At 52.6% G+C, this 26,299-nt stretch overlaps 10 protein-coding genes across 10 annotated transcripts; 3 read left to right on the top strand and 7 right to left on the bottom strand.

Annotated features, from left to right (window-relative positions):
* Positions 1-3,201: 3,201 nt before the first annotated feature.
* Positions 3,202-4,311, top strand: G647_09676 (uncharacterized protein; the record flags this gene model as incomplete). Its single annotated transcript, XM_008725669.1, has 1 exon — positions 3,202-4,311. The coding sequence occupies one exon, from the start codon at positions 3,202-3,204 to the stop codon at positions 4,309-4,311; it is 1,110 nt and encodes a 369-aa protein (XP_008723891.1).
* Positions 4,312-5,475: 1,164 nt separating this feature from the next.
* G647_09677 (uncharacterized protein) lies at positions 5,476-6,595 on the bottom strand (the record flags this gene model as incomplete). The annotated part of the gene is made up of 3 exons (XM_008725670.1): positions 5,476-6,264; positions 6,365-6,380; positions 6,429-6,595. The coding sequence occupies 3 exons, from the start codon at positions 6,593-6,595 to the stop codon at positions 5,476-5,478; spliced, it is 972 nt and encodes a 323-aa protein (XP_008723892.1).
* Positions 6,596-7,218: 623 nt separating this feature from the next.
* On the bottom strand, positions 7,219-7,569 carry G647_09678 (uncharacterized protein; the record flags this gene model as incomplete). The annotated part of the gene is made up of 2 exons (XM_008725671.1): positions 7,219-7,359; positions 7,474-7,569. 2 exons carry the CDS (start codon positions 7,567-7,569, stop codon positions 7,219-7,221), a joined length of 237 nt encoding a protein of 78 aa, XP_008723893.1.
* A 2,016-nt stretch (positions 7,570-9,585) lies between these two features.
* Positions 9,586-10,682, bottom strand: G647_09679 (uncharacterized protein; the record flags this gene model as incomplete). Its single annotated transcript, XM_008725672.1, has 3 exons — positions 9,586-10,411; positions 10,467-10,553; positions 10,606-10,682. The coding sequence occupies 3 exons, from the start codon at positions 10,680-10,682 to the stop codon at positions 9,586-9,588; spliced, it is 990 nt and encodes a 329-aa protein (XP_008723894.1).
* A 1,458-nt stretch (positions 10,683-12,140) lies between these two features.
* On the bottom strand, positions 12,141-14,188 carry G647_09680 (uncharacterized protein; the record flags this gene model as incomplete). Its single annotated transcript, XM_008725673.1, has 2 exons — positions 12,141-13,900; positions 13,984-14,188. The coding sequence occupies 2 exons, from the start codon at positions 14,186-14,188 to the stop codon at positions 12,141-12,143; spliced, it is 1,965 nt and encodes a 654-aa protein (XP_008723895.1).
* A 2,081-nt stretch (positions 14,189-16,269) lies between these two features.
* Positions 16,270-18,152, top strand: G647_09681 (uncharacterized protein; the record flags this gene model as incomplete). Its single annotated transcript, XM_008725674.1, has 2 exons — positions 16,270-17,182; positions 17,266-18,152. The coding sequence occupies 2 exons, from the start codon at positions 16,270-16,272 to the stop codon at positions 18,150-18,152; spliced, it is 1,800 nt and encodes a 599-aa protein (XP_008723896.1).
* Positions 18,153-18,778: 626 nt separating this feature from the next.
* G647_09682 (uncharacterized protein) lies at positions 18,779-20,456 on the bottom strand (the record flags this gene model as incomplete). The annotated part of the gene is made up of 2 exons (XM_008725675.1): positions 18,779-19,683; positions 19,763-20,456. 2 exons carry the CDS (start codon positions 20,454-20,456, stop codon positions 18,779-18,781), a joined length of 1,599 nt encoding a protein of 532 aa, XP_008723897.1.
* A 306-nt stretch (positions 20,457-20,762) lies between these two features.
* G647_09683 (uncharacterized protein) lies at positions 20,763-21,612 on the top strand (the record flags this gene model as incomplete). Its single annotated transcript, XM_008725676.1, has 2 exons — positions 20,763-20,879; positions 20,989-21,612. 2 exons carry the CDS (start codon positions 20,763-20,765, stop codon positions 21,610-21,612), a joined length of 741 nt encoding a protein of 246 aa, XP_008723898.1.
* A 128-nt stretch (positions 21,613-21,740) lies between these two features.
* On the bottom strand, positions 21,741-22,433 carry G647_09684 (uncharacterized protein; the record flags this gene model as incomplete). The annotated part of the gene is made up of 2 exons (XM_008725677.1): positions 21,741-22,061; positions 22,125-22,433. 2 exons carry the CDS (start codon positions 22,431-22,433, stop codon positions 21,741-21,743), a joined length of 630 nt encoding a protein of 209 aa, XP_008723899.1.
* Positions 22,434-23,468: 1,035 nt separating this feature from the next.
* G647_09685 (uncharacterized protein) lies at positions 23,469-25,973 on the bottom strand (the record flags this gene model as incomplete). Its single annotated transcript, XM_008725678.1, has 4 exons — positions 23,469-25,274; positions 25,324-25,399; positions 25,447-25,631; positions 25,935-25,973. The coding sequence occupies 4 exons, from the start codon at positions 25,971-25,973 to the stop codon at positions 23,469-23,471; spliced, it is 2,106 nt and encodes a 701-aa protein (XP_008723900.1).
* Positions 25,974-26,299: the final 326 nt, after the last annotated feature.

Consider the following 26,299-nt stretch of genomic DNA (forward strand, 5'->3'; position numbering starts at 1 on the left):
TTCCATGACCCTTAGAAGGAGTCTCTGCCCGACATCTATAGGGGCGAGCCCTAGATCATTCTGTATGTGATCATCTCCACCGGGCACAGAAGCTGGGAATGAGTGCTTACGATGACATGCTGGTCGAGGCTGGAGTGCTGTGTATATTGAGATTCGACAGGAGAAGATGTTGGAGCAAAAAGGAGCAGACTGACGAAACTACGTTCTGTACGCCTTGAAGTTTAGAAACTGGTAAATGTTAAACCAAGGACCTGTTTCGTGGTTTGCTGTGCCGTGCTGTGCCGTGCTGCAAGACGAAGGTGTATCCCACTTCACGGAGATCACCAACGGCGCGCGTAAAGATAACACTGGCATTGTACTTCCGTATGGGAGGACACCACTGGGGTCGCGCCGTGAGTACATGCCATGGCTCCTGTTTGTAACGAGGACGAGCGAATTGCAAACGAAGGACATGATACATATAAAGCGAAAGTACGGTGTAGTTATATAGCCTTTCCTCGCATACTCGACCTACCGTCGGCGCAACCGTGACACGTATCACTCATGTACATATCTTGCCATCACGGGGAACCTGCAGCAATGGTTCGGAAGCTTTTAATCTTCATGAACCGTCACGCCTCGTCATCGCCATCACAGTTACCGCGTTACCGTCATCTGATCGGGCCCATGGACTTGACATGTCGGGAAGAAGATCCATGGGCTGTAGTCGATGATGACCCTGCCATGAAACCGAGCCACCGTAGATCTGTTCAGGCAAAGCAGATACCAATGCCAGACGGAGATGACGAAGAAGAAATACAAACCTGACTGCGTTGCGGAGTCTGGCTCTGGTTCTCATTCCGTTCAGGACCTCGATGGGGAGCATGCTTGGGATTTCATCTCCCGCGAGGAGGAGGATGACGACGACAACGCTACATCTTGTCCGCAGTCCAACACGATGAGGATGCTACGAACGGTACGCATCCCGCCCAGCTGTATGCATTGCTGCGTACTGATGGCCCGCTTGGCAGACGAAGGGCAGAACCAGGAGAAGCACGGGGACAAGACCAAGCGGTCGTGTTGCGAAAAGAAGGATTTCTCGTCGACAGGGTCCGACTCTTTCGGTTACATTACGTGGCTTGCACCTACACGGACGGGTCAAACGCGAGACCGCAATCCACGATTCAGAGATTCCGGCCGAGGCTTTAGACATTCGACCGATATACTCTCCCAGCGGCTTATCCGGAATGACCACCGGAGTTGATGATGCTGACAGAGTCTGAGTGTACAGAGCAACGAGTCGACCCACGTGGGAGCCTCTATAGCCAGTTAGCCGCCTTTGGTTGATTAGGCTGAGTTCCTGGTTGTTTCGTTGATGAGGAGCTGGCTGGACCGATGTCGTGAATATATGTATCTAGCATCATACGCTGCAACATTGAGTTTAACCTCGAGTTTGAACTCATTGAGCTGGGATATACCTCGTTCTTGTCAACTGCCCTGATGTTGAAGCGGAAGACATATTACGGTAGGCTCTGCTGAGAGTGTAAACAACATGTCCTGGCGAGGTCAATGGCAGAGATAATTGTGGCTTTGCCGTTCGATTGCCACGATTCGATCGCCAACACTTCAGGAAGGGCGCTGGCGGTATGAAAGTAGGTCCTCGAGCTGTGCTAGAGTATTTCAACAAATGCATCGCCCGCAGCCACGACCGTAGAGTTCATAGAGTAAACAGCTTAATGAATTGCGGCAAACCGCAGTGCGCCAGGGAGACACGCCACGTTTAAATCTATGCGCAAGCCGTGGGAATAATTAACGATGGAGACGGGCTCGGAAGAGACCTTGGGAATGTGCAGAAGCTGGTGCCGCCTCGAATGGAAGGTCTGTGGTCTTTCAAGGTCCCACTGCACCGAGAACTTAGACGTGCAATCGTAAAGAGAGTCTAAAGCCATGGCACAAGCGTTGCAGGACCGCGGGCTTGAGGAGTGCGTAGCCGAAGACAGTCTTCAATCTGTGTCACGACCATGATGCCGCCAAGAACATCGATCGCACAATTCTGGACCATGTTGACCAACGGTTCTTTTGTTTGTGGAGGCATAGCTCGCAGATTATCGCTGTCGCTGATCAATTCTTCAATAGATCGGCGTCCAGCCTAGATATTCGAGAGGTGAACAACTGTCCACGAGACAACATATAGCGCGGAATATCAGCAGATCGACCTTGACTGTCGGTCTCCGGAAACCATGCGTGGGCGCTGAAAACAAGATGCGACAGGTGGCAAGATGAGTGAGATTAGGTAGAGAGCAAAGCAAAGCGGGTGATCAATCTCGGCGGCGACGCAAATGCGCTAGAATGGCAATTTCTCGGTCGAAGCATTTGACAGGACTCGTATTAGTTTTGGATATTATTTCCGCTCAGAGTGAGTATGGCAATGGACGCTTCCATCGAAGTATATTCGATCCTAGAAATGATCTCGATACGGAGTCAGCCAAGACAATCCCTGGTTGGCAGGTGGACTCCTGCAATATGAGCCGCGGAAACACCCTAGAGCAGAACAGCTCCTCATAGCTAACTCAAGGTGTGAATGGACAAGCTACGCTTGGACGTGCATTCAATTCCACGGCACACCCTTCCTACTCCCTTGACTATCGACAGCTGCTCGACTACTTCATCCAGAGCAAGTAACGAGGCTCTGCCGTCTACGGGATAATCTGAACCAGACCCTCAGCTCGATCCCAGGATCGTGGCGTCACAATCCAATCCATCGACCATGATATCCGAGCAAAGCACCCGTCTCACCGGTCACTGAGTCGGGAGGACAAGAACTGCTCCAGTGATTTTGAGTATCAGCCAGCCAAACTCCGAACGGCTCAAGAGGAGTCTTCCTCATCTGTTTGTCGGCCTCGAAATCTGGTGATGGTGGCGGAAATGTTGCAAACATGGAGACAGCGTATAATAGAACACCTCGAACTTACCCTTTGGTTTCTCTGTCTCTCCCCTCTTTCAGTTAACTTTGATAGGGATGTTTATACTCCCCTTGATAACTTATAGCCAAATATTTCGTACCAAAACAGGCCCTCAAACCAAGTCAGATAAATCTCCAAACTGGCGGCACGCAGCTTCTCGTCGGCCTGCGATCCAAAGGGGCAATTCGAATCCAAGTTAGCAGAGTCGGTCCCACTAACTGGGTGGATAATTCGGCATATCCTCAACATAGCGACCAGGATGTCCGGCCTCGACATGCGAGCATACTATTCCGAAGAAGACCCGTATTTATCCAGGTCGTATAGTCAAAATGGCAAACACGCCGCCAGTGGGACTTTCGGCGCCAAGGAAGCAGGCTGGGGAAGATGTGGTGCAGAAGTCCCAACACCTGCTCAACCCGACAATGAGACTCAGGACACCAAAGTCGATGGATGGGAAATACTTGGACAAAATGCCCAGAAGAGTGTACATCTCGATGTGCTCGGCATTTACGACCATACTAACGCTGATGACAAGGCTGTGAGCCCTGGCTCGAAGTCGAAACCCAACGACATGGTGAAGTGCAAGACACATCCTGCCACGAGGCGTCTCGACACCAACAAGGCATGGGAAATTGTCCCACATGAACCGGACTGGGATATGGTCAACCGGAAGGAGACTCGCGAAGCGCGAAGGGCAACCAAGCCAGACGCTCCACTGGCCAAAGACTGGGTTATGTACAAGGAGAGGATGGATGCAGAGGCGGACACGTTCGGGGCATACGACCCTGCGCCATCGACACCTCAGGGCGAACCCGACATGCACGAGCCAACAGAATTCCAGACAAAGCAGGGCGTGGCAGCACCACCGATATTCGAGACAATGGAGCCGGTTTCTCGACTCCCGTGCGAGCGACTCCATGACTCCCAAGAGCAGGGACCTCAAGCTCAAACTCAAGCTCAACCTCGAGCTATTCAGACCACGCCCGCAAAGGCGCAACGCATGCCACAGAAAGACCACCATTCCTGCCTTTCCCTCGGTGGCCGTCCGACCGGTCATGCTTCGAAGCACAACCCCTTCAAGCAGCGCCCATTCTCGGCCGAGGAGAAGGATCTGCCCTTCCTCCCTCCCCCCTCGCCCTCGCAAGCAGGCACCACGCAATCTTCCGCATCAGCGAGACTGGACTATCCCGAGATTATCCGAAAATTGCGTGCCGCGTCCATAACGCCGCGAGGCTCTCCCGAACAAAACGCCGTGGCCGCGGTGAGAGAAACAGCTCGGCGTACGGATGAACGGCTCGCCCGGACAGAGCGCGTCCCTTTCGACTGGTACGGAATGACTCATCGCGCAAATCCCCGTCGGTATCGGTAGATTAGACGATATGTGAGATTTGGTACGCACTACTGTTGTCTATCCATAAAGTCGTCTATTTGAATCACGCTATGCGCTTCTCCACCCCTCTAACCCGTGCAGAGCCAATGCAACCAATGCATAGAAGATATTCTCGAACACCCGGAGCAATGGTGTAAACAGGTTAGCGACTTTCTGGGTACGTCAAAGAGAGCGCCGCCGCTCCGCCGCTCATACTTTGCATTGGTTTGGGCTAAGTTTCGTTTGCCGACTTCAAGGATAGACATATTACCTGTCTTCCTACCGACAGTGGAGTGAGTGTGCCGGGCAGGGCAGAGCAGGGTAACTGGCACGATAGTCCAGGATAGACCACTGACGTTGCAACCCAGGACTTTGATCGTACTGGAAGTACCTGTAGTTGGCGACCGGCATAACCACATACATGCGCACACGGACAACAACCGCAGGTATTACACTAGCTAACTCATATTATAGAGTCCGTGCTTGTGTCTACGTGCACAACGTGTATTTCTAGACTTTTCAAGAGATATACATACATGACCACTATTCTTCACCTGGTGCTCTCATTCGTCCTCATCCATGAGATGTCCTCCTGTGCTATGCCTTTGATCCTGTGTTGCCCCGCCTGGTATGCGTGAACTAATCAAGTAATACATGTTGCTGAGCTGTTGTTGTGGTTGCACATTCGTCCTGTTGTAAGCTATATGGTGGCTAGATCGTGAGTTTCGTAGCTTTGAACCAATGCGCAAAGGAGCTTGTCGTGTAGGCATAGACAATAAATGAAGAATGAGGTGGAGAGAATGAGAATATGATCTTGCTTCTCGCTTGCGTCTTCGTTGAAATATACGAGACTACCACAGGACGTTCGGTGGCATAACCGGACCAGGAGCATACCATAGTGGTTGTCCGGTAGAGCGACGAAGCTGAAACCCCGAATGCTACACTAGGGCGTGTATCTGGGGATCAAGGATCTCGGAAGCCGTGATAGGCATGGCACGCACTGTCCAATGAGTAGTACCACACCGAGAATGAGAGGTGCCGCCGGTCTTGGGGCTTGTGACCATACCTCCTTCATCTCGCAAGTCGACACGAGACACAGACCAGCTTTAGACCAGGGTAGAACACTCCTGTATGTGCCGACCCATCCGTGAGAAGCCCACAGCTTCAGTCCCTCTTCCCAAAACTGCTTGTATATCCTCCGTATCCCCCATACCCCGATGACCTCGGCATGCCATTGCCAACATTGCCGCCCAATATCCCGTTCCCGTAGATGCCACTTCTCCCACTCTTTCTCCGCTCGTACACAAGCATGGCCATAGCCCCGACGCCCGCGCTAGCAGCAAGAGCAAAGAAGCTCAACAGCGAAAAGCCAATGCTGTGGTCTGTTACCTTCATGACAGGTCTTCCCACCATTCCAGGTAGAACCGCGCCGTCAATCCAGCCGACATTGAAAGTAAGGACTAACGGCTCGTTGCGAACAATCTTGGAGCCTTCAACTGGCGCGGAAGATGATGTGTTTGGCAATGAGTATGCGGTCGAGGCAATCAGATATGACTGCGATGATGTGGTAGTCTTTGCCGAATCCGGGTCCTGCGACATATGGAACAAGGCATTTATATTCGTGTGGAGGTGTAGGTGTGACAGCTGCAAGGTGCCCTGCAGCGCGATTGTAAAGGGCGTCCAGAGGCCTTTGTCGGCGCCCGCACCGCCAGCATCCCGGACAGAAGATATGATCCCAAGCTCTTCCTGGTCCAACGGGTACGACGGGACGCGACACGTCAAGGGGACGTCGCTGTGGACAAAGAATTCGAGGAGATGGTAGAGCTCATCTGGCAGCGCATCGATGGTGCAGGTCTGTGTCTGCGGTATGTTGTACTCGAACGAAAGGGGTTTGTTTGTCTCGTTGCACGTCGGGAAGGGTATATATTGTAAATTTCCGTGGTCATCGGTAATCTGGCATGGCGACGTGAGATTCCGAGGCAGGAGATTTGAGGACACCGTTGCAGCTCAGAGTGATACGCTCGCAGATGCAGACGGCCAAGCACAAACTCACATGTTCGCCGGTGTCACTGCATCTGTAAGTCTCAATACAAGCGACGCTTCTTCCGGATACTCACATTGTTCTGTTCAAACAGCTGACCGGTATAAGCTCTCCTTTGGAGTACCCTTTTCGTTTGGACTCTCCATTGATCAGTGTGTCTTGATCGGCAGCGGTTATAGACGCCGATAGGGAAAGATAGAAGACAAGCAACGCGTTCAACGACACGGAGACATAACCAAACATGGCTTGACTTGGCCCACGGATATAAATTGAGAAATCCAAGGGGTCAAGATTCTGGCAATGCAACTTCGGGCTCCGTTTTTGGGGATTGGCGCGTTTTGCCGATCAGCCACTAAACGCGGGCCGAGCCGACCGAGTCGTTCGTCCCATGACGTAGGGGAAACGGTTCAGTCGGGAAATGTTTCCGCGGTATGGAAGGGAATTCTACTGTGTACCTACTCTGTGGTCGATGGATGCTTACCGTACAAAGTAAGTTGAGTGGGCTTCTGTTAGGGATGACAACCGTATATTCAACGACTGGTGGTATCTTCTCATCATACGCCAGCTGGGGGAGGGACACTCGAGGCGACTAAGACGTTGACGGTCCCTGTGAGATCTACGTAGTGGGACACAATTAACCCGTGACTCGAAGCAAGAATGGTTGGAATGGCCAGTTTGTGGTGTAGCTGTATCACTTTTGCGACCAAGAAAGATCGTGCTTCAAACTGAACAGAAACAGGGATGTGGACGTGAATGGGTAACCGTTTGATTCAGTCGAGCTGTTTTACGCTCATCCCTGCCTCACTATCTCTTTGTCTTCTCCACAAGGTAGATATACACTCTATTTTGGCTCTCCTTCCATTCTCCTAGCTCGTCTTCGCCGCATCTGCTGACGTCCCCTTCGCAGTCTTTGTCTCCGCGTGGTCCTCAAGGATGTGTTTGGGGTTGCTCTGGAGACCGGCAGTCTGGTCATCCTTGCCCTCGTCCTTGCTTTGCGAGTTGTCGAGCTGCGCGGATATACGTCAGCAGCCGCCTACCAAGAATATACGATATCGTTGTGCAAGGAGCAAAGACTTAATCTTGCTTGGTCAGGGGACATTTTGAGGAGACAATGGGAATACCTTTCCGCTGCCTGGCTGGGAAGGATGGTCTCCTTGCTGAGCACCAGTTTGGCGTTCAGGATCTGGTGATTGACGACCTTGATTTGGTGCAGACATTGTGTTGAGTGTGTCTAGGAATTGGGATTCTATGGACCGTGTGAGCAGGTGTTCGCTAGGAAGCAGGGGCTGTTGAGTTGGACACGGCTTACCTTCGGTCCAAGGGGTATTGTAGAATGTCTTCAGAGTTGATGAATCGTGGTGAAAGTATTGTTGCAAAGAACTGGGTGGTTCAACAGTAAGATATACGTGGGAAGAGAGGAGAATGATTGTAAGAACAGGCGCACTTCGCCCCTCCGAACATCCCACCTCAAGAGTATGACGTCTGCTGGTTACGAAAGAATGGGGACTGCGAACCATGTCACGCCTCCTGCAAGCCATTCTTGGTAAACTAGCAGAATCCCATGGCTGAGGAAGCAATTAATCTGCATGTCTGAATCGAGGATCTGGCATTTCATTTTCCACCATTTTCAGCAGGTGCACATGCACAAAAAGAATACTGGGGGTGTTTGAATGCTTGGATGGATTGCGATGCCGCATACATATTAGAGGGCGGCCACCACCGATTCCACTCGGCCGTCAAAATTGTCGAACCACGCGATACAGAGTAGGATCTCAAGTACCATCAAGTATAGTTCACAGATGATAACAACTTGTCTCTGCGTGAACACTCCCCCCTTGCTATGAGTCCATGCATCTGCCATCCACTTTGCCGAGTGCTCCAAATTAGCCTTTGCGACGCACTTTTGGGTTACTTTGTCCACCGAAGGCTGTGACTGGCGATCCCGAACGTCGCCATCAGATTTGCTTTGCAGCGAGGGCAGCTACGATTCTTGTCCTCCCGAACTTGAAGCTGGACGTATTTCGGGCACTGGCGGCCGGCCTGATACTTGCAGCCATTCTTGTCCAGCTGGTATGATTCGTAGTGGCTGCATCTGAGCCGGATGAGGCGTTCGAAGCACATCTTGACTGTCGGAGCTCCGAGTGTTCGTCTTGAGTCTGCGACAATCTCAGTTTGCGATGCACCATGAACAGTGCCGCAGGCAGATATACCTTGGTCTGTCTGGTCTTTGTATATTCGAATTTTATCTATGCTGTTTCTGCCACTGTGGCCGTCGCTGCGAACGGGCCAGTTATCCAGGCTCGTCGCAGGCCTCACAGAAGCGAAAGATGGAAACGGTCGAAGGCTTGTTCATACTCTGGCGAACAATAGTCGGCGCAAAAGGTTGAGGGAAGAAGAAGCTACCGTCCGGGACGACAGCGACACAAATTAATAAGTTATTGTGGTTGAGGACAAGAGTCATCAAAGGATAGGAGGGAAGCCTGGATTAAAGGGCAACAGGAGCTACTTTTGGGGCGCAGGCAGAGTTTGCCTGTGGGTGTCTCAGTGCGTCTGGGTCACTGCCGGGCGCGGCAATGGGCGGTGTAGTGTCTTGGTCCGGGCAAAGCACTACCAATTGACGCCTGTGCCTGTTGAATGACCGAGGTTTTCAGCTTTGACCAGTTCATTTCACTTGTGACACACCTAGCATCCTGTAATCGCCGATGCTGACATTTTTGCTTTCAGACAATTCCTACCTTCCAGAAGCACTCCGCTAGCCTTGCCGTCGAGTCAGGATCGAATAGCAACTGGTACACAAACTGTGACGCAACTGCATTCAGTACTTGTTCGTGCTCAGTAGGGTATAATTTCCCGTGGTGTTAACTAATCCAAAGCCCAAGCGCTATTCATCAATATCAATGTTATCAAGTCGTCTCTCAGGAAAGCTCGTGGAAAGTCCCTTCAGCAGTGTATCATGTATCCTTCAGCTCCGCCCGGCCGGTTCCTCGTATCGTACTATATAGGTGCATTCTGAAGCCATTTCCCAAGCGTGTCAGTCATCATTGCGAAAATAATCTTCACCGTGTGCGGAATGAATTCATGAGTCAATTTCATTAACACTACGAGTAGTTCAAGCTCGCAGACTGCTTTACAGAATTGAGTAATCTCTGCTCTCAACGGCCAAGCATGTTTGAACCCTCCCGTTCCAAACCCGTGCTTCAGCTGATAAAGATACCGTTCACAATCTGGCATCCTTACACAGAACCAGCAGGTAATTGTTGACCACTTGCTTGGGCAGCCTCTTTAGCCTCAGTAGTCTTCTCGGGACTGCTCTTTGCGCAACTAGCACAAGCACAGTGACCAGGTGGGCAAGGGCAGATACCTTCCGAGCCACCGCATTTGCAGACTGTGGACTGCGTACCCTTGACTGGCTCCGGTTGGATATCACCAACGTCGCTCTTGGCGCATCTAGCACAATTGCAGTGGCCTGGAGCGCAGCCGCAGGTGCCCTCCTCGCCGCCACACTTGCAGACTGTCTTGTCCGTTCCTGGAATAGGTTCGGGGTCGTAATGCTTGCCAGCCTTGAGGTCTGCTAATCTTCTCGCCTCGTTGTGAACGTCTCTGACTTGCTTGTCCCCTTGGATGTAGAACTGTCTGACCTTTTGGCCGGTGGGAGTGCCCATGGCCTTTTCAAAGTATGAAGTGAGGCCGCCCCAAGCGCTTGTTGCCTTGTCGCTCACACCGTACTTGGTATCGACAGACTTGGCTGTATCGGTTGCTTTGTACTTTTGGTCGAAGGTACTGAGAGCATTGTTGAAACGCTGGCTGAAACCGTGCTTCTTGTCTAGCTGAAGAGCTCTTTCAATCACTTGGTCCGACACAGCATAGCCGTGGGCAAGGTATTCAGCAACAATTCTTGACCGCGGCTTGTCTTCTTGGGCGATATGGTCGTCGCCAGTCGAGGAGGACACGGCCGCACCCGCCTTGGAGGCGACATCATCGATATTGCCTGCGGTCGAGACATGAACTTGAGACTTTCCGAGCTGTGTGCTGTCGAGGAGGAGTGCGGTCTTAGCAGCTCTGCGAGGTGGTTAGAATCCAACTCTCGTGACTGAACGGGTTTGCCGGCACTTACGTCTCTTTCTCGAATGTCACAGAAGCAGATTTCGATGCATCAGGGGCATCGGACTCCGGGGTAACAGAGATATTGGTGATCTTGCCACTGAGGGAGATTAGCATCGCAACTCCCAGCGGATGTTGTTTTTGGAACTCACCAGAAGCTGAAGAAGTCCTTGACCTCCTTCTCGCTGGTATCGTGGGAGATACCCTTGACGTGGACTGTGGTAGACATGGTTGAGTTATCCTTGATGGGTAATAGTGATTTCTGGCCGAATTGACGGTACTTAGTTTCGTGATGAGAATTGAGAATCTCGTTTGCAACGAGAAGTAGGAGGTACTATGTCTTTTAAGAATCGAAGGCAATCGAGGATCATGCGCGACGCAATGCAGCGGCGATCATTTGAAAATGCACATACGTCACAAGTTTGGCGTGAAACACCCCTCCATCTGCGCCACATCAGAGACGCCACCACAGCCTCACTATGACGAACGGGAGTTCAACAAACTAGTATTGATGCTTGACCTCGGTTTTATTATTTGTCTGCCTGTTTTCGTTTTGGCTACCTCTGCGCGCAGACCCTGCTCAACTCACGGTTTCGTGGTTGTCGTCCCTCCGGACTCTGCGATGGCGATACCTGTGAGCTGTCCTAGACGACTGAGTTGAGAGCGCGATCTTGCCGAAACTGGTGCTGTGGCCCACGCTCCTCGTTACACAATATGCCCAGCCAAACCTTCGTCCGCTATCAGTCTATCTCAAGCGAGCAACAGTGCGTCGGGTCCAGCCTACATGTCTGCTAGTCGTTGTGTGTATAGTGTTAATGGGAAGCGTCGTCCCTCTTCCGAATTGCAGGGACACTCGAAGCCTTGTTGACCACGATGGCGCGAGCGCATTGGTCCATCGTGATGCCTTGAGGACAACAGCGGTTGGCAGCTGGGCCAGTGCCACATTGGAAGTTCTTGCCACAACTTCCTATTTGCAGTTCATTCATGGTCAGCTGGACATGTTGCGTGGTAGAAACACAGGAAGACGTACCAGTTCCATCATCACAGCACCAGTCCCCAGCATTTTTGTCTATGCACCACGCCCCGTTCATGGTATCACAGAGGAATTTATCATTCGCGCATATTGGCAATGGGAAACTTGACGCTTTGGCGGCGACAAGGGAGGCGAAAAGCCCTAAAATGCTGATGACTGGTAATGGTCTCATATCGAAGTCTGAAAATCCTTTTGGGGGTTGTTGGTGGCGTGGCTGACGCGAAGGGTAGTTCTCGACTCAAGCCCTCCAGACGCAGCACAGGCTATAAGCAACATGTTTGGCCGAGCAGACAATGGGCGAAGCATCAAGCAGGAGGTCTCCAGCATGGTGATTTGCAAGGCTGTCCGGAAGAGAGCCTCAATAGCAAAGGGACAAAGGAGCCAGCATTGGCCAGACTGGGAGCAGCCATAGCAGGGTCCGCTAACCATCCGCTTCTTGATTGCGCGTAAAGGCCTAAATGCGGGAATAACACAATGAGAGAGAGAGAGAGAGACAAGAAAGAGAACAAAAGTACTGGCCATGTATTTTGGGCTCTCTACGAAAGCACGATAGGCGACTCCATACGCAAGACCTGAATGTCGCCTGAGCACAGGCCTAGAGCTTGGAATGTCGCAGGTGCCTCATCAACACGTTGCAAGGCCGTTTACTATCATCTAGGGACTACTTACCCCTTTCCTATTCCTCATGTCAGAAACCGTACCAAACATCTGCTGGGATTCTCTGGAGCTGGGCGTTTGCGGTGTATAGGGATTCGGTGGATGCAACATCTCTATCGGAATGCCATGCTCCACGAGTCTAAACCCGCTTTCTGTCTTCTGGACGCGAACGGGAAAACGTTCGGCCATGCTTTGCATCTGCCTAGGAGTTTGTGCCTCGGCGATGGCGTGTCGACCACCACTCGTCAACGGATGGAAGAAATGGGCTAGACTGTTGCCCTTCCAGGGAAGAGCCCCCTTTTTCGCAGACAGATGTATCGTCGAGAGAAGCAGGATGAGTGCAAGAACCGCAAGCACTGCAGGCAACGCGATCCATGGCCAACGAATTGACACAAATGGCTGATCCTGGTAGGTGGTACCATTCGCCGTGGGGAAGGGATTTGTGTACCAGACTGCTTCATTGGTGCGGATGTTGAGGTTCATGGACGATGCAATCCCATGTGTCCAGTTACTGAAGTCGTCCAGTTCGAAGGTCCACGTCATATCTGCCAGGGCAGTGGTAGATGGAACCAGGTTACCGTTGATAACTCGTCTCGATCCATTCCAAATATCACGGAAGGTTTCGCGAATGTCAGTCAAACCGCCACCCATATAGATATTGGCGTTGGGCGTGTTTTCGTATGGATCAAACGACGCACCGTCGCTAACATTGGTCCAAGATTGCGGAGGACGGAAGACGACTGTTTCTCCGGGATTTTCGTCGTAGTCAGTGGGATTGGCGAGGTACGTATCAACGAGCTTCTCTGTTATCGAGCCGTTGACAATCTTGACGGTGTGTTTCTGAACACAGTAGTAAAGGCCACATTCCGTGGCCTGAACACTACCAGGAGAGATCACTGCGTCCGAAGAGCGACTCTCGCGTGTTGCATGTATTGTCGAGAAGACCGATAAAATGCCTTGGAGATCAAACTTCACAGACTTGTCGAGATTTCCGCTTATCTCAGCATAAGACCAGTTGCCCGATGGGAGACCACTCATCTCGAGTCCGTTAGGAAGAGTATAGTTGCAATAGGTGTGCTCGACCAAGGTGGGTACGTCGTCGCACTGTTCGTCTTCTTCAAAACACACAGTGTGAGTAAAGTTCCCCGTGGCGCACGATTTCCGGAGCTCGTTGGTGACATCGTAGCAACTGCTGCAGACGGCGAGACTTGTATAGGTATCTGGGAAGGTGCAATTGCCTGTGGCGCAGGAGGGCTGCACTTGATAGTTGGCTTTCCAGTTGTACACGCCGGCGAAGATCGCTCCGTACATCGAGGGCTCGAGTCCATCGCCCGGTTGCAGAAGAGGACCGTAATTATTAGCCCGTGGTACTGTCGCCCTAATGCCGATATCGACAGGTCGGAGTGGGTAGATGACCAAGGCTTGCAATGCAAAGTCAACAGCCAGAGATGCAATAATAATGAGAGCTCCCAAGCATGCAAGGCGTCTCCCTCGCAGAGTCCATAGAAGTACAACCGAGCCAAGGGGCCCACGAGCAGCCGAGTCAAAGGCAGCGAAGTGAGACAAGGGGCGGCCGCCTTGGAACCAGATCCATTTGAGCTGTCCAAGCGAGGCACTGACGGGAATAAGCAAGCCCGACTTGAAGGCCGTAGAGAAAAGAGATATAATTGTGTTGATCGTGATAGAAACCTCCTTGGTGTGGTGACCTCTCCCAATTGTCCAGTGCCAGTTGGGACTCGGTCGGCCGTTGCGCCATCCTGAAGACGAGACGACGATAAGCATTGATCCACCGAGCACGTTGAAGTGTAAGGAGTACACAGAGTGAAAAGGGAAGACAGACCTAGCAACGCCGCGATGCCGGCAATGGAACCAAACGCAAGGAAGACGCCCAACCATTCAAGAAGCCAGTACTCGTCGGCGACGCGTAGAAATCTGTTGAGTCTTGGCCATTCTTCTTGCTGTTGCAGGCTTTCATTGATCAACTTCTCTTCGCGAACATCAATCGACGGTTGTGGTGCCGGAATCTCGACAGCGTTTACGGACATGTTCTAGGGGCAACAGGACGAGCTCTCGACACTGTAGCGGAGGAGTCCTCGGCGGCACCAGGCCGCTGTCTTTATCTGCTCTTGTGTTCATCGTGGCGCCGTCTCCACGGATTCACCGAGCTGAAAGGTGCAGATGGCTTGACGCATGTTCTCAGTGTGACCCAAGTCGAGACCTACGAGCCGAGCCAATTTCGGGATAGACAGGGCTAGATCTGACGCCACATGCCATAACGGGAAGTCCATCTTCGGCCTGGGTGGGTAGAAGCGCATGGCGCCCGGGTAAAGCACCTTCGCACGTGGAAGGGCGCCCCCCTTTAACTACCCCAGTACCTAGGGATTGGCTACCTGCACAGGCACCCTCAGCTAACTACACAGGCAGTCCTAACTATCGTGTCTTCTAGGCTTAGCCGCCCACCGTCACAGCCGCTTCGGGACCCCCTGGTTATTGGTATAGCATTTTTGTCTCAGTGTACTCTGTGCTCGCACAAGGAGCGAAGAACATTGATATTGGCTTCTATCATCGTAATTGTATGCCCTACAACGAAGACCTACAGAACTCGAGGCGTATCCGAGGATCCGCATTAACACCACCAGAGACCTCACGATTCAATCCTCATAACAAGCTTCGGTTCCCATGTCTCTTGAACTGCCTCACGGTCCATCTGCACGCTTCACATTGTCCAACACCGACGATGCACCTTTCTGGATAGATATTGTGGACATTCGAGTCCAACAACCATGCCTGTAAGTGTCTGTGGCCTACGTTGAGCCAGTATTCTCATTGTCATTCCAGGTGAGCATCTCGTCTTTCACCAACCATTTCTTTATTTTTGCCGACAATATCAGCCCTTGCCTCTTGTCGAAGCGGTATCGAATACCGGAATCCATATACAGATCCTGCCTCCGGGCTAATTCACACTCGAGCGGCCAGCACGGCTATAAACTCAGTCATGGGCGAGTTCCCAATCAAGTGTGAGCCACTACACCCGGTGAGCTTCATGGAAGCCCGCGAGCCCGCGAGTACAGGCCAACAATCTTCTCCCTAGACGCGGCAATGTCTGCATCAAGCTGCTTGGACGCTCCGAGAACCATGCTCAACACTACTCATACCTCGTACCAAATATGCGACGATTTCTTTGGCCAGTCCGAATACCTGTGTCAATCGTCTGGTCCTGGGACCTTTCCTGAGATATCCACAGGCAGCGTCGGTCAACTCCTTGCCAGACCCACGTCACCCTGGCATCCGCGCCTTTCGTTGTTAGCACTAATTAACGTCAGGAGGGATTTCGAAAAATCTTGCTCTCGTCACTGGCCGAGCAATACCAGCATCGACACCTATCATCACAGACTCGGATGGCTGTCTCTCGCAGACTTCCGTTGTCTTTTGTCGCGCACAAGGAGGAAGAAAGTTTCTACTATGAACGACAAGCTACAAGCAAGCACCGAGGCAAGCTTTTCACGGCTTCACGCAAGCCAGTCACACGCGTGAGACTTTCGGGAGGCGCTCCGTCAGTGGCCTCGGCAAAAGCTTCTTGGGGTCCTTGGATTGGGTGGTGAGAAGTTCCACCATGCCCCGGTACTCGACTCGTGCTTCTTCCCCTCTCTTCAAAGCTTCCGAAAGAGCAAGTCACGACGAGAACGCAGATTGTGGCCGCGACTCCGCTGCTGTACCATTGGCGGATAACCTCGTTATGGATAACGGCTACCCCATTGTCTGATCCATCGCAGAGGCCAAAGTTTCCCATATGAGGAAAGGTTCTAGCAACGATTGATTTCTGCAGTTCCACCCCCGCGTGACCTCGGGCTTTCTCCAGCCACTCTCCTTGACAGCCTCTATCTTCAACTATCTCTCGCACCGTCAGCCTCGAGAATCATATGTCCCATCGCTCGAAGTAGACAGAAGTTCCGGGGGCCGGAACTAGGAGGAAGCATTTGAGGCTAGAAGGAAGCTTTGACGAGCTATATACCCAGCTTCAGCCTTCTCCAGTTTTGCAAAGCTCGCGCCCTTCTCCGCCGCAATACGAGCAGAACACACGACTCAACGGTGTGGCTTCTATTTGGTCCTTGCCCACCAAGCTACGATGCCTCACGTCAAGGAAGACAATGACAGCCGTGCCTTAGCATTACTCGGCAAGAAGCAAGTGCTCAAAAGACGATTTGGGTTCTGGTCTCTCTTCGGTTTTGCCGTTTGCGAACTCATCACCTGGGAAACAGTACTTGCTCTGTTCAGTCAAGGCTTCGACAATGGCGGACCGGCAGGTCTCGTCTACGGCTTCATCATTGCCTGGTCCAGTACTCTGTCAGTGTACACGGTCATCTCGGAGCTCGCGTCCATGGCACCGATTGCTGGGGGCCAGTACTACTGGGTGTACATGCTCGCTCCACCACGCTGGAAGGTGTTTAGTAGCTATATCATCGGCTGGCTGACCTCTCTTGCCTGGATCGCCACCGTCGCAACGGAGACCATCTTCGCGGGTACAATGATTCAGGGCGCCATCATTCTGGACAACGAGAACAGCTACGAGGCCAAACGCTGGCACGGCACGCTCTTGGCGTGGCTGGTTATCGCGGTTGCCATCTTTATCAATGTGGTTATCCCAGGAGCACTGCCGAAGGTTGAGATCTTCATCATTGTCTTCCACATTGCCGGATTCATTGCCATCCTGGCAACACTGTGGGCAACGGCACCACATAACTCCGCCCACTTCGTCTTCACCACGTCGCTGAACGAAGGCGGCTGGCCCACGCAAGGACTCTCCTACTGCGTGGGATTTCTCGGTAATGTGGCAACATTTGTCGGCGCCGATGCCTCCGTGCACATGGCTGAAGAAGTCGAGAATTCTGCACTCAATATCCCCCGCGCCATAATTGCAAGCATGTGCATCAATGGCCTCGTTGGGTTTGTCATGATGTTGACCGTCTTGTTCTGTCTTGGAGATGTTGATTCCGTGCTCGAGACCGCCACGGGATATCCGTTCATTCAGATTTTCTACAGTACGTGCTTCTGCCGAGGCGAAAGGCCCCCTCAATCTCTGCGCTGTGACAATTGAAACCACTAATCTGAGGGATCCGAACAGACAGCGTGAATTCCATCTCCGGCGCAACAGTCATGGTCGCCGTCGTCCTGATCCTGACCTGGGCCTGCGCCACCGGGATAATAACCACCGCGTCCCGAATGACCTGGTCCTTCGCGCGCGACAAGGGCACGCCCTTCAGCAGCACGATTGCCTACGTGTCGCGTGTCCGAAGGGTTCCCGTTGTGGGCGTCGCCGTAGTCACCACACTGGCCGCCTTGCTCACATTGATCTATATTGGCAGCACCACGGCATTCAACGATGTGATTTCCCTGACGATCACGGGATTTTACTGCTCGTATTTCCTGCCCGCGGCATTTCTGCTGTGGCACCGAGTCAAAGGACACATCGAGCCCCATCGGAAGGAGACGCCCGGGTTGCCCATCGACGACGACGCCGGCATGGAAAGCAGCAACAGTAACTCCGACCCGGTCGTTGAGAAAATCGCCACCCCGCCAGGCGTGGGCGCCGGCACCGAACTTTACGGAGAGAAGAAAAACCCGCTGCATCCTGAATCCGACCCTCCTCCTCCTCCACTACCGACCAGCAGCCCAGGGAACCTACCCACCTTTGAGATCCAGAACCGTCGGCCCAGCCTGATCGCCCAAGCTCCGCTGCAGTGGGGACCCTTCCACCTGCCGGGCCTCCTCGGCACGCTGAACAACGCCTACGCCTGCGTGTACATGATCTTTGTGATTTTCTGGTCCGTATGGCCGCCCGTCACGCCCGTGGACGCGACCACGATGAATTACTCCGTCGTCGTGACGAGTGGAGTCGTCATCTTCAGTATAGTATGGTACTGGGTCCGGGGACGGGAGGAATACCACGGCCCGACGATCGACGACGAGGTCAAGGCTGTCATGAGGCTGGGCAGCGTTGTTGCAGTGTAGAGGGACGGGTGGCCTAGCCGAGCGAGAAGGAGTCACTACAATCCCGTGCAAGAGGATCGAAAAATTGCGAACGCGAGTGCGAGTGCGGGAGCGAGAGCGAGAGCAAGTTCTCCTGGCAGGTTGCAGGAACAGAAAAGGTGCCTGAGATGAGGCGGCTCCTCTCTTCTCTGTCTCTCTCTCTCTCTCTCTCTCTCTGTGAGCACTATCTGTCCATGTAAGATTTATCAAGAGATATGTCAACCCAACGAATGTCAAGCAACGGCCACCATCTGCGCGAACACAATACTAAGCATTTCTGCTATTGTATTCGAGGCTGCTGTGTTGGATAGGGCGCGAACAAGTGAGCGAGCTCTACACGCTGTATAAACGCGCGGCCTATCCCTTGCACTCCCTGTCATGGCCACTCCACTCTAGGAGCAAATGTGATGACTGCACTAGCACCACTACTGTGTACTCCCTGGTATAGACTCCCAAACCACATCACCGCTACTGCTATTAGTCGGACAATATTGATTTGCGGAAATATTGATTTGAAGGACATTATATGTGCAATATTCCCTGCTTGTCGGGGGCTCTCCTAAAACCGTAACTTAATGCCCCCCTTGGTGCAGCTTGCAGCTCCGAAATCACCACATGAATCTTTGGACGTTGCCTGGTTCTTGAGCCCATTCGAACCCTCTGTATAGGAACACGTAGCATGTCGCCAGATTGACCAAGAGGTACCAACACAGCTCTACCCACCCAGAGTACGCAGCTGCAGTCCTCAAAGCTGATTGTAACGTCGAGGGACCAGGTGTGGGCGAGCGGTCGCTAGCCGCTGCCTTCTTCTCCAATGTTGCTCTCCTCCGTTTCTCCTCTGACGGAGGTATGTAATCAGGCACAGCAAGTCTCCAGGTGAGCCATGGGATGAGGAAATATCGAGGTTCAACCAAGGGGGCGGCAACGAGGGACAAAGAAGTCGAGATGAGCCAAACGATCGTGAAACTCACGCATACAGTGTCGTCGCCATGTAGGATGCGAATGCCCTTTTGTGCGCCCAGTGTGACATCTGGGGACCCGCCTAGGGCTGCAAGGACCAGGAAGGCGCACGCAACGTGTATCGGCACGGCGGCATACTTGATAAGCCAGTGTTTCCTCAAGATGGCAAAGATGTAGAATGTATAGTGCCGGTTGTCAGCTAGGGTGAACGGGTGGATGATGGTGTTGAGGTTGACAACGGCAAGCATGATTGCAGTGAATGTGATTGTTGTAGTCCATCTCGGCAAGCGTTTTCGGAAGGCCGACAGATCGGAGAATAAAGGTAGCAGGACGGGCCACGAGAAAAAGACAATGGCTGGCCATACGTAGAGCATTTGCGGGAGGTGGATGGTGGCAACGTGGTTATCCTTATCACCAAGAACGACGCCTGCATTCCAGACCACAAATCCGGCAAATGACATGAGGAGGGATAGTTGCGGCCACAGGTCGAGGAGGAGTTGTGGGAGCATGGGCACGGCAGCCTGAGACAGCGAAATGCTGGTGATAGGGAAGTCTAATTCCGTCGTCAGATAGGGACTAAGAGAAGATGGAAGACGGTTGGACTGGAGACAGGAGGTTTGGGCCATGCTAACCTTCGAAATAGGATTCTGATACGGGAGGATCGTGAACCTCGTGTGCACCGACCCTCAACTTGATGCTCTCAACGACCTGAAGCCCTCCCAGATACACAGCCACCCAGAAGATATTCGTCTGCCTCGCGGTGAGAGACAGCAAGCCAGCCACAAGATGCAGGAATTGGTACAGAAATTTCTTCGGGCCCTCCGCGTTCGTCCCCGCAGACCAGAATATCTGAGCAACAACGACCGTGAAAATGCTGAAGAGATCGGTATAGTAGATACCGGAAAAGAAGAAAATCATGGGAAAGCAGACGATGGTGAACTCCCGCTGAAGAACGCGTTCATGCTGGGTACTTTTCCTCCCAACAGCTGCCAGGACATACAATGCCACCAGCAATAGGTACAAGAGCAAGACATTAGTGAATCTCCATTCGTTGATCGAGGGTTTAAGTCCTTCTTTCGAGAAGAAATCTCGTATTGAGTTGACGGCGTATGAGAAGACGTAGAGCCCGGGCGGGGTTGTGATCTTGGGATCCCACTGTGACCATTTCCCGAGCCAATACGCCTGGGCCTGCGGCACGTGGAAGAATTCGTCGAGGTAAGGCTCAGGAACGATCTGATTGACGAGCCGTCGCCATGTCATGTGGGCCGAAGTGATGAAGCCCAGAAGCAGGACGCGAAGGAATTCTGGGCTAGCAAAATATGACATGGCGGAGACCGAGAGATAACGCAGTCTCCTAGACAGCCCGGTAAAAGAGAAGGGTGGGCTAGCACTGAAAGAGAGACAGCAGCGAAATGGTCTGAGGGCAGAGGAGTCCACGATGTCGTGATTTCGAGTCGCTCTTGCCCAGTGGGTCCGCACATTCCTTGAGAGCAAACTTGGCCGGCCCGGCAAGGCTGAACCAGAGGGAACCGCGACTTGGCGCGTCGCGACGAGGCTGTACTTTGCCCTACACTAGATGGCTCCCCCTCTGTTCCCTTGCACTGAACTTTACTCACTTCTTTACCGGTCATTATGGCTGCATTTCCTCACCCCATGGGTCTACGGCCCTCTGAAGTAGCTTTCCTCTGCGAAATGGAACAAGTGACCATCATACCACGACAGCGCCTCGAACGCCTCGACTTACTGGGCGTAAGTCCTTCCCATGGCCTCTACAACAGATGAGGTGCGAAAACACATTGCTCTACAAGTCAACCGCCTTGACGCATGAGAGACTGACATACACCTCGCTGGTTGGTAGGGCCCCACTCGACCTCTTATCCCGCCCCAGCGAACTACACTCCCTCTTTGGCTCGCCGTCCTTCTTAAACGGCAACGTCGCGCAAACGTTATGACCCCGCCCTGGCTCTTGGTGGAGAGCCTTCAAGACATCCTCGAGACCGAGACACACAAGGATTTCACAGAGTCATTTTCTCCTCCGCCATCGATATCAGCCCAGCGACAGACAGACTACTCAGGAAGGGCATTCTACACGAGCCCGCCATTTGTAGAGTCATGTACGGTGAATGCTGTCCCGACTGCACTCCCATATCATTGGTTTGAGGTGTCGGAGATACTCTTGGAAGCTGCGAGCGATGATATCCCCGAGTCAGATAAAGTACGGCAATTGCTGAGGGACATACGCGAAGTGCGGCTCGCGAAGATGCGGAAGCAGGCAGAGCGTCTGTCAGGAGACGGGGAAGGCACCCGCCTGGACGGAGTAGGCGCCATGGAAGTCTCCGAGTCCAGAGGATTCATGGCTGGAGTGGTGGATGGGTTGCGTAAACTTGATGCGAGTAGAGAACAGGAGCGCCGGGAGCGCGAGGAAGCAGAGCGGGACAACCAGAGATTTAACGACGACGACGAGGACGACGACATGACCTGACCGAGTATGAGAAACACATAATGCATGATATTCCGTCCCAATGCAATTCAGACATGAAACCAGCAAGACCAGAGCCCTCGCAAGCAATTCGGGCCGTGCTCGACGCCAGCGCTTAAAGAAGAGGGATATCACGATGGCCGCACGACTTCGGCATCCGCATCGGCATCCGCATCCGCCTCCTTCTCCTGCAACTTCCTCCTCGCCGCGAGAATCATCTCGTCGCGCCGCCTCTGCAACATCTTTTGCCGGGCATCTTTATTGCTTGCCCAGCCCGGTGGGGGAGACTCCTCCTCCTTCTCTTTGCCCTTTGAGTTGATCTTCGTCTGTAAATTATATCGCGTGATCAAATCGGGAGGAAGAGATTTTGACGCTGTTGTTTGAACAGTCGTTGCCGTTGAGTCAGACGGCGTGGTCATGAACGAGGGAGGCGGTTGGAACGACGGCGGTGCCTGTAGTGCTATCAGCATCTCGTCCTTGGACAATCGATCCCTCACTCGATAGTTGAAACTTACGGGATCCAGTCCCCGACCCATCAACACCCTTTCCGTCGTAGCCTGCACGCTCCCCCGGTTCCGGTGCAAATCCCACATGATGTCCCGTCTGCTCAGCTGCGGAAACATCTGCGATATCTGATCGACTTGCGCCGGGGTGAAGCGGATCCCGGGCGTCGTGCCTCTCGACGTAGAAGAGGACGTCGCCGACGAGTCGGAACTTGTGGACGAGGAGGAGAAGAAATATCGGTATATAAAGTAGCCCAGCACGGCCACGAAGGCGAGGCTGGGGATGGAGATGGTGGCTTCTTCTTCGGCGGACGATGCCATTGCGAGGATTGGAAATGTGAAAAAGGCCGATTACTAGGTTGCTAAGAGATGGTCGCTTTGCGCAGATGGCGCGGGGCGGGGGACTTTCAGGTGGACGGGTCGAGAGCGCTTCCTAGGACGCGATAAAGGGATAACTGTTGAAATGCGCGGGACTAATTCATGGGTGGTTTGATCGGAACATTAAGTCAGCGACAGCCAGATAGATTATGATATCAATGGCACCGAGCTCGGAGGGAATAAAGTTTGACCGAGGTTCCCGACAATCACGGGGACCTGATTAACAGTACGTACACCTTCGAGGTGTGTAAGTACCTCCAGCTCTTCAGCAGCCTTGTACTCCGATCAGGTGAATCTATGCAATTTCCAGAAATCACAGACTAGGTGGCTTCTCAGTGCGCTACAGCTGTGGCTTCAGCGTCTCTCTGTAACATCATCATCGCAATCTTCTCTGTACGCCAGTGTCGACGACTCCTGTCGCTGGACATTACGTCTCGGACAGAGTGGTCGTTTTCAAGACAGGTCTGTCAGGGCCGAAGCCAGGCTCGAAGCTGGCGCTGTTCGCTTTGGAGTACGGGAACTCCACGTTCACAATTTCAAGGAACTCTACGTGGGCGGTCTTGCAGTGGAGGAAGGATGTGATCCAGCGTGGTATGCCAAAGTCAATGGCGTTGGAACGCGGCTTTGGTGAGGCACGAGGTTCAGCCTCGTCGTGGCGGCCGTCATGAGGTCTGTGCAAATGTAGGCTGTCGTGAGTTGTTCCGAACTTGAAAATGAAGCGGCCACATCGTATGAAGCGGCAGCCGATAATCCTTTGGTGTGATCTCTCTCCGTAGAGATATGCAGACATCCTGCTCATCCTGCTCATCCTGCTGGACAAAGTTGTCACCTGGAGAAAATAGAAGAGTTGCCCCAACCCAATGTAAGCGAATATCAACAATCAGGTGAAACAAGACTACTAGGAGTTCATCTACCGACGCTACCTTTCCACTCTCGGCCGAACACCCATCGCTATGCTATCACGTCTTCGTCGCATTCCTAATACAGAAGATCCTTGTCATTTGCAACACTTGTCTGTGGGTGGAAACTGTGTTGTGGCGCGTTCTGGCTGACGATGTATGGATTCCCCAACCCGCCGCCATTTGTCGGGCTCATCAGGATGTCCCCGGCGCTATTGTCACTCAAGCTGAGATTCTTGAAGTATTCGTCCGCAGCTGCGACTGCCGCCTGGTGGTTTTGCACAGTGGTACCCCCGGGTGACATGGCCGCTGTATTTAAAGATAGCGGGTTGGCGAGGTCCATGCCTGTCATTGCGCGATTTAAGTCTTCCTTTTTGCGTTGGAGAGCAGGTGACTCCGCGAGGCGACGTGGTCGGGCGGAGCGGAAGACTTGTTGTACCGGTTTTAGGTAAATGGTTGCAAGGGTACCGATGCCTAGGCACAGCTCTTCTAGGGTATTCGGATCCAACTTTTCGCTCTCGGCCGTGATGGGTGGCTTGGTACCCATGACCACTTTCTTGGCAGTTGCCGGATCCGTGGAGAGCAGGCGCCAGTACATGAACCCTCGATCACGTAGGTCGGGATCGTCCGACTCTTCCGTACACCATTTTAGCACCTGCGGAACAATCGAGGATCCCTTGGTTGGTCGGTGCAGGAACAGCTTGACAGTTGCCGTCAAGAGAGCAAGTTGAACCTCGACCGGCTCTTCATGAAAGGTGGACAAGTAGTCTTGGAGCAGGGCGTCGGCGTTATCAATGCGATCTGCATACTCCCCTATGATCCAGATAATGGCCGCTTTGGCTTCGGGCTCATCGAGCTCATCGATTTGGCCGATGACGGTCGAGATGACCGATTCGTACTGGTTGGGATATTTGCGGAAAATGTTCTTAATGACCACGGTTGCCTCCTGGACAATATAAGGTATCTTAGCGTTGACAAGCTCAAGCAAGCTTTCGATGCATTGTCGGGCTGCTGGCTCGATCTTAATGGCCAGCTTTCCGATTGCTCGAACAGCCTTGCGTACGAATTGGACATCGATTTCTGTCGCATATTCTCGCAGCTCATTGAGGACGACTCCGATATTGTTCTTATTTGCGAGCATGAATATCAACTCGAGCTTTGTGACCTTAACATATATAGGATCGTTGTATTTGCAGAAGAAGACCCGGATGTCGTTTTGCAGAACCTCTGGCCGTTGTTGGAGGATGAGTATGGCATTTCGGAGGGCAAGGTACTGTATCTCAGGTGGTTTCGAGAGAAGTGTGATTAGAGGAGGAGATAGCTTGCGCGCGAGTTCATCAACCTTTTTCTGATCGGCAATGTAGTTCATCAGGTACATAATGACTCTAATGCAGGTGAGCGCCACGGCTGAGTTCGAATGCGAGAGCCGGGATGCGATTCTTTCTGCCAGCAAGAGAGCTTCTCCTGAATCGTGCGGGACGTAAGATATTAGTGATTCGAGAATATACGTCTGTGACCACTCGTTGCAGTCGGGCAGGATTGAGACAATTTTCGATGCGCTGGCATAATCGATAGTCAACTTGATGTTCTCACTTCGCTCCCAGATGTCTTGTAGAGCGGAAAGAGCGCTTGCCACAACGGTGGGATTTTCGTCCTTCAACATCCTGTTGAGCCTGTCGATGAGGTCTGAGCCTTCAACGAGGCGCTTGTCGTGGTCGTAGATCTTTGCCACCGTTACAGCAGCGGTCTTTCGCACATAAGGGTCTTGATCTCCCATGAGTTTTTTCAGTGGCGCAACAGTCCCTTCGACGAATTCTCGAACATGGACGTAGGAGATCGTGCGTAAGGCGAGCGCTCGTATTAGAGGATTCGGATCTTGCAAGTCCTGGTGATCACAAATCAGAATAGCCAGCAACGCAACAAGATGGACGTACCTCTTGCAGAACTGGCAATGCCCGTAAAGCAACATCCGGCTTGGTTCTTGCGTAATGTTGGAGATACAAGAAGCACCTGATATACTCGTTAGCTGCAACCGACATGACAAGACTTGACCCTACATCTTCTTGATCTCAAGCACGGGTATTTCCATGCAAGCCACGATATCCGGAAAAAGTGCGACCATGTCATTGTTGCTCATGGTCATGTTTGCGACGATTTTCTTCAGAGCATTCTTCTTGCTTGCGTGGTTTTTGTCCTTCTTGCCCGCATTTGCGAGCTCTGCTCGTAGCTCAGCAACTTTGCCCTATGTATCCGGGTAAGCCACAAGTCCGTGTTAGTCGGCCAAGGCCATTGCAGAATACGACCGGATGGTGTTCTGCCTTTCGTGTATTCCACATTCGTGATGATGTCTGATAGAAGTGGGATGTGTGAAACTTCATTGGGGTATTTGATATCATCCGCGGGATTCCAACGCGGGAACAACCATGCACTACATCAGGAATGGTGGCAGTCTGGAAGGGGGACGACAGCCTAGAACGTGCGATGCAAACGGCAAGAACTGCTGAGAATACCATCGAGGTAGAAAGGGAACAGAGAGACGACTTACCCTGGCAAAGAGCTTCGCATCTCCGTGGCCGGACGACATTCTTGCTGTTCCGTCTTACACCTGGTTGAGTTCGGGGCCCCGGTTTCAGTCCTGAATATGCGTATCGTGCTGTTGGGACCAGCGGATCGTGTCTCGCGTCACCGCATGGCAATGGGACGGTTGCTTCAAGAGGGGCAAATAGTTGCTATAATAAAGAGGAAACAATGCCGCCCTCAGGTGAACTTGTGCAATATCAGACTCCTGAAAGCGGATGTAAGGGAAGGAGGCTTGAATAGCCTCGCACCCACGACGAGGCCGCTCACGCTCACGCCAAGGGCTTCGGAACTTACAATTTTCCGGCCGATTGTGCAACGACTGGCACTGTC

The sequence above is a fragment of the Cladophialophora carrionii genome (assembly GCF_000365165.1).
Source record: "Cladophialophora carrionii CBS 160.54 unplaced genomic scaffold supercont1.10, whole genome shotgun sequence".
NCBI lineage: Eukaryota > Fungi > Ascomycota > Eurotiomycetes > Chaetothyriales > Herpotrichiellaceae > Cladophialophora > Cladophialophora carrionii.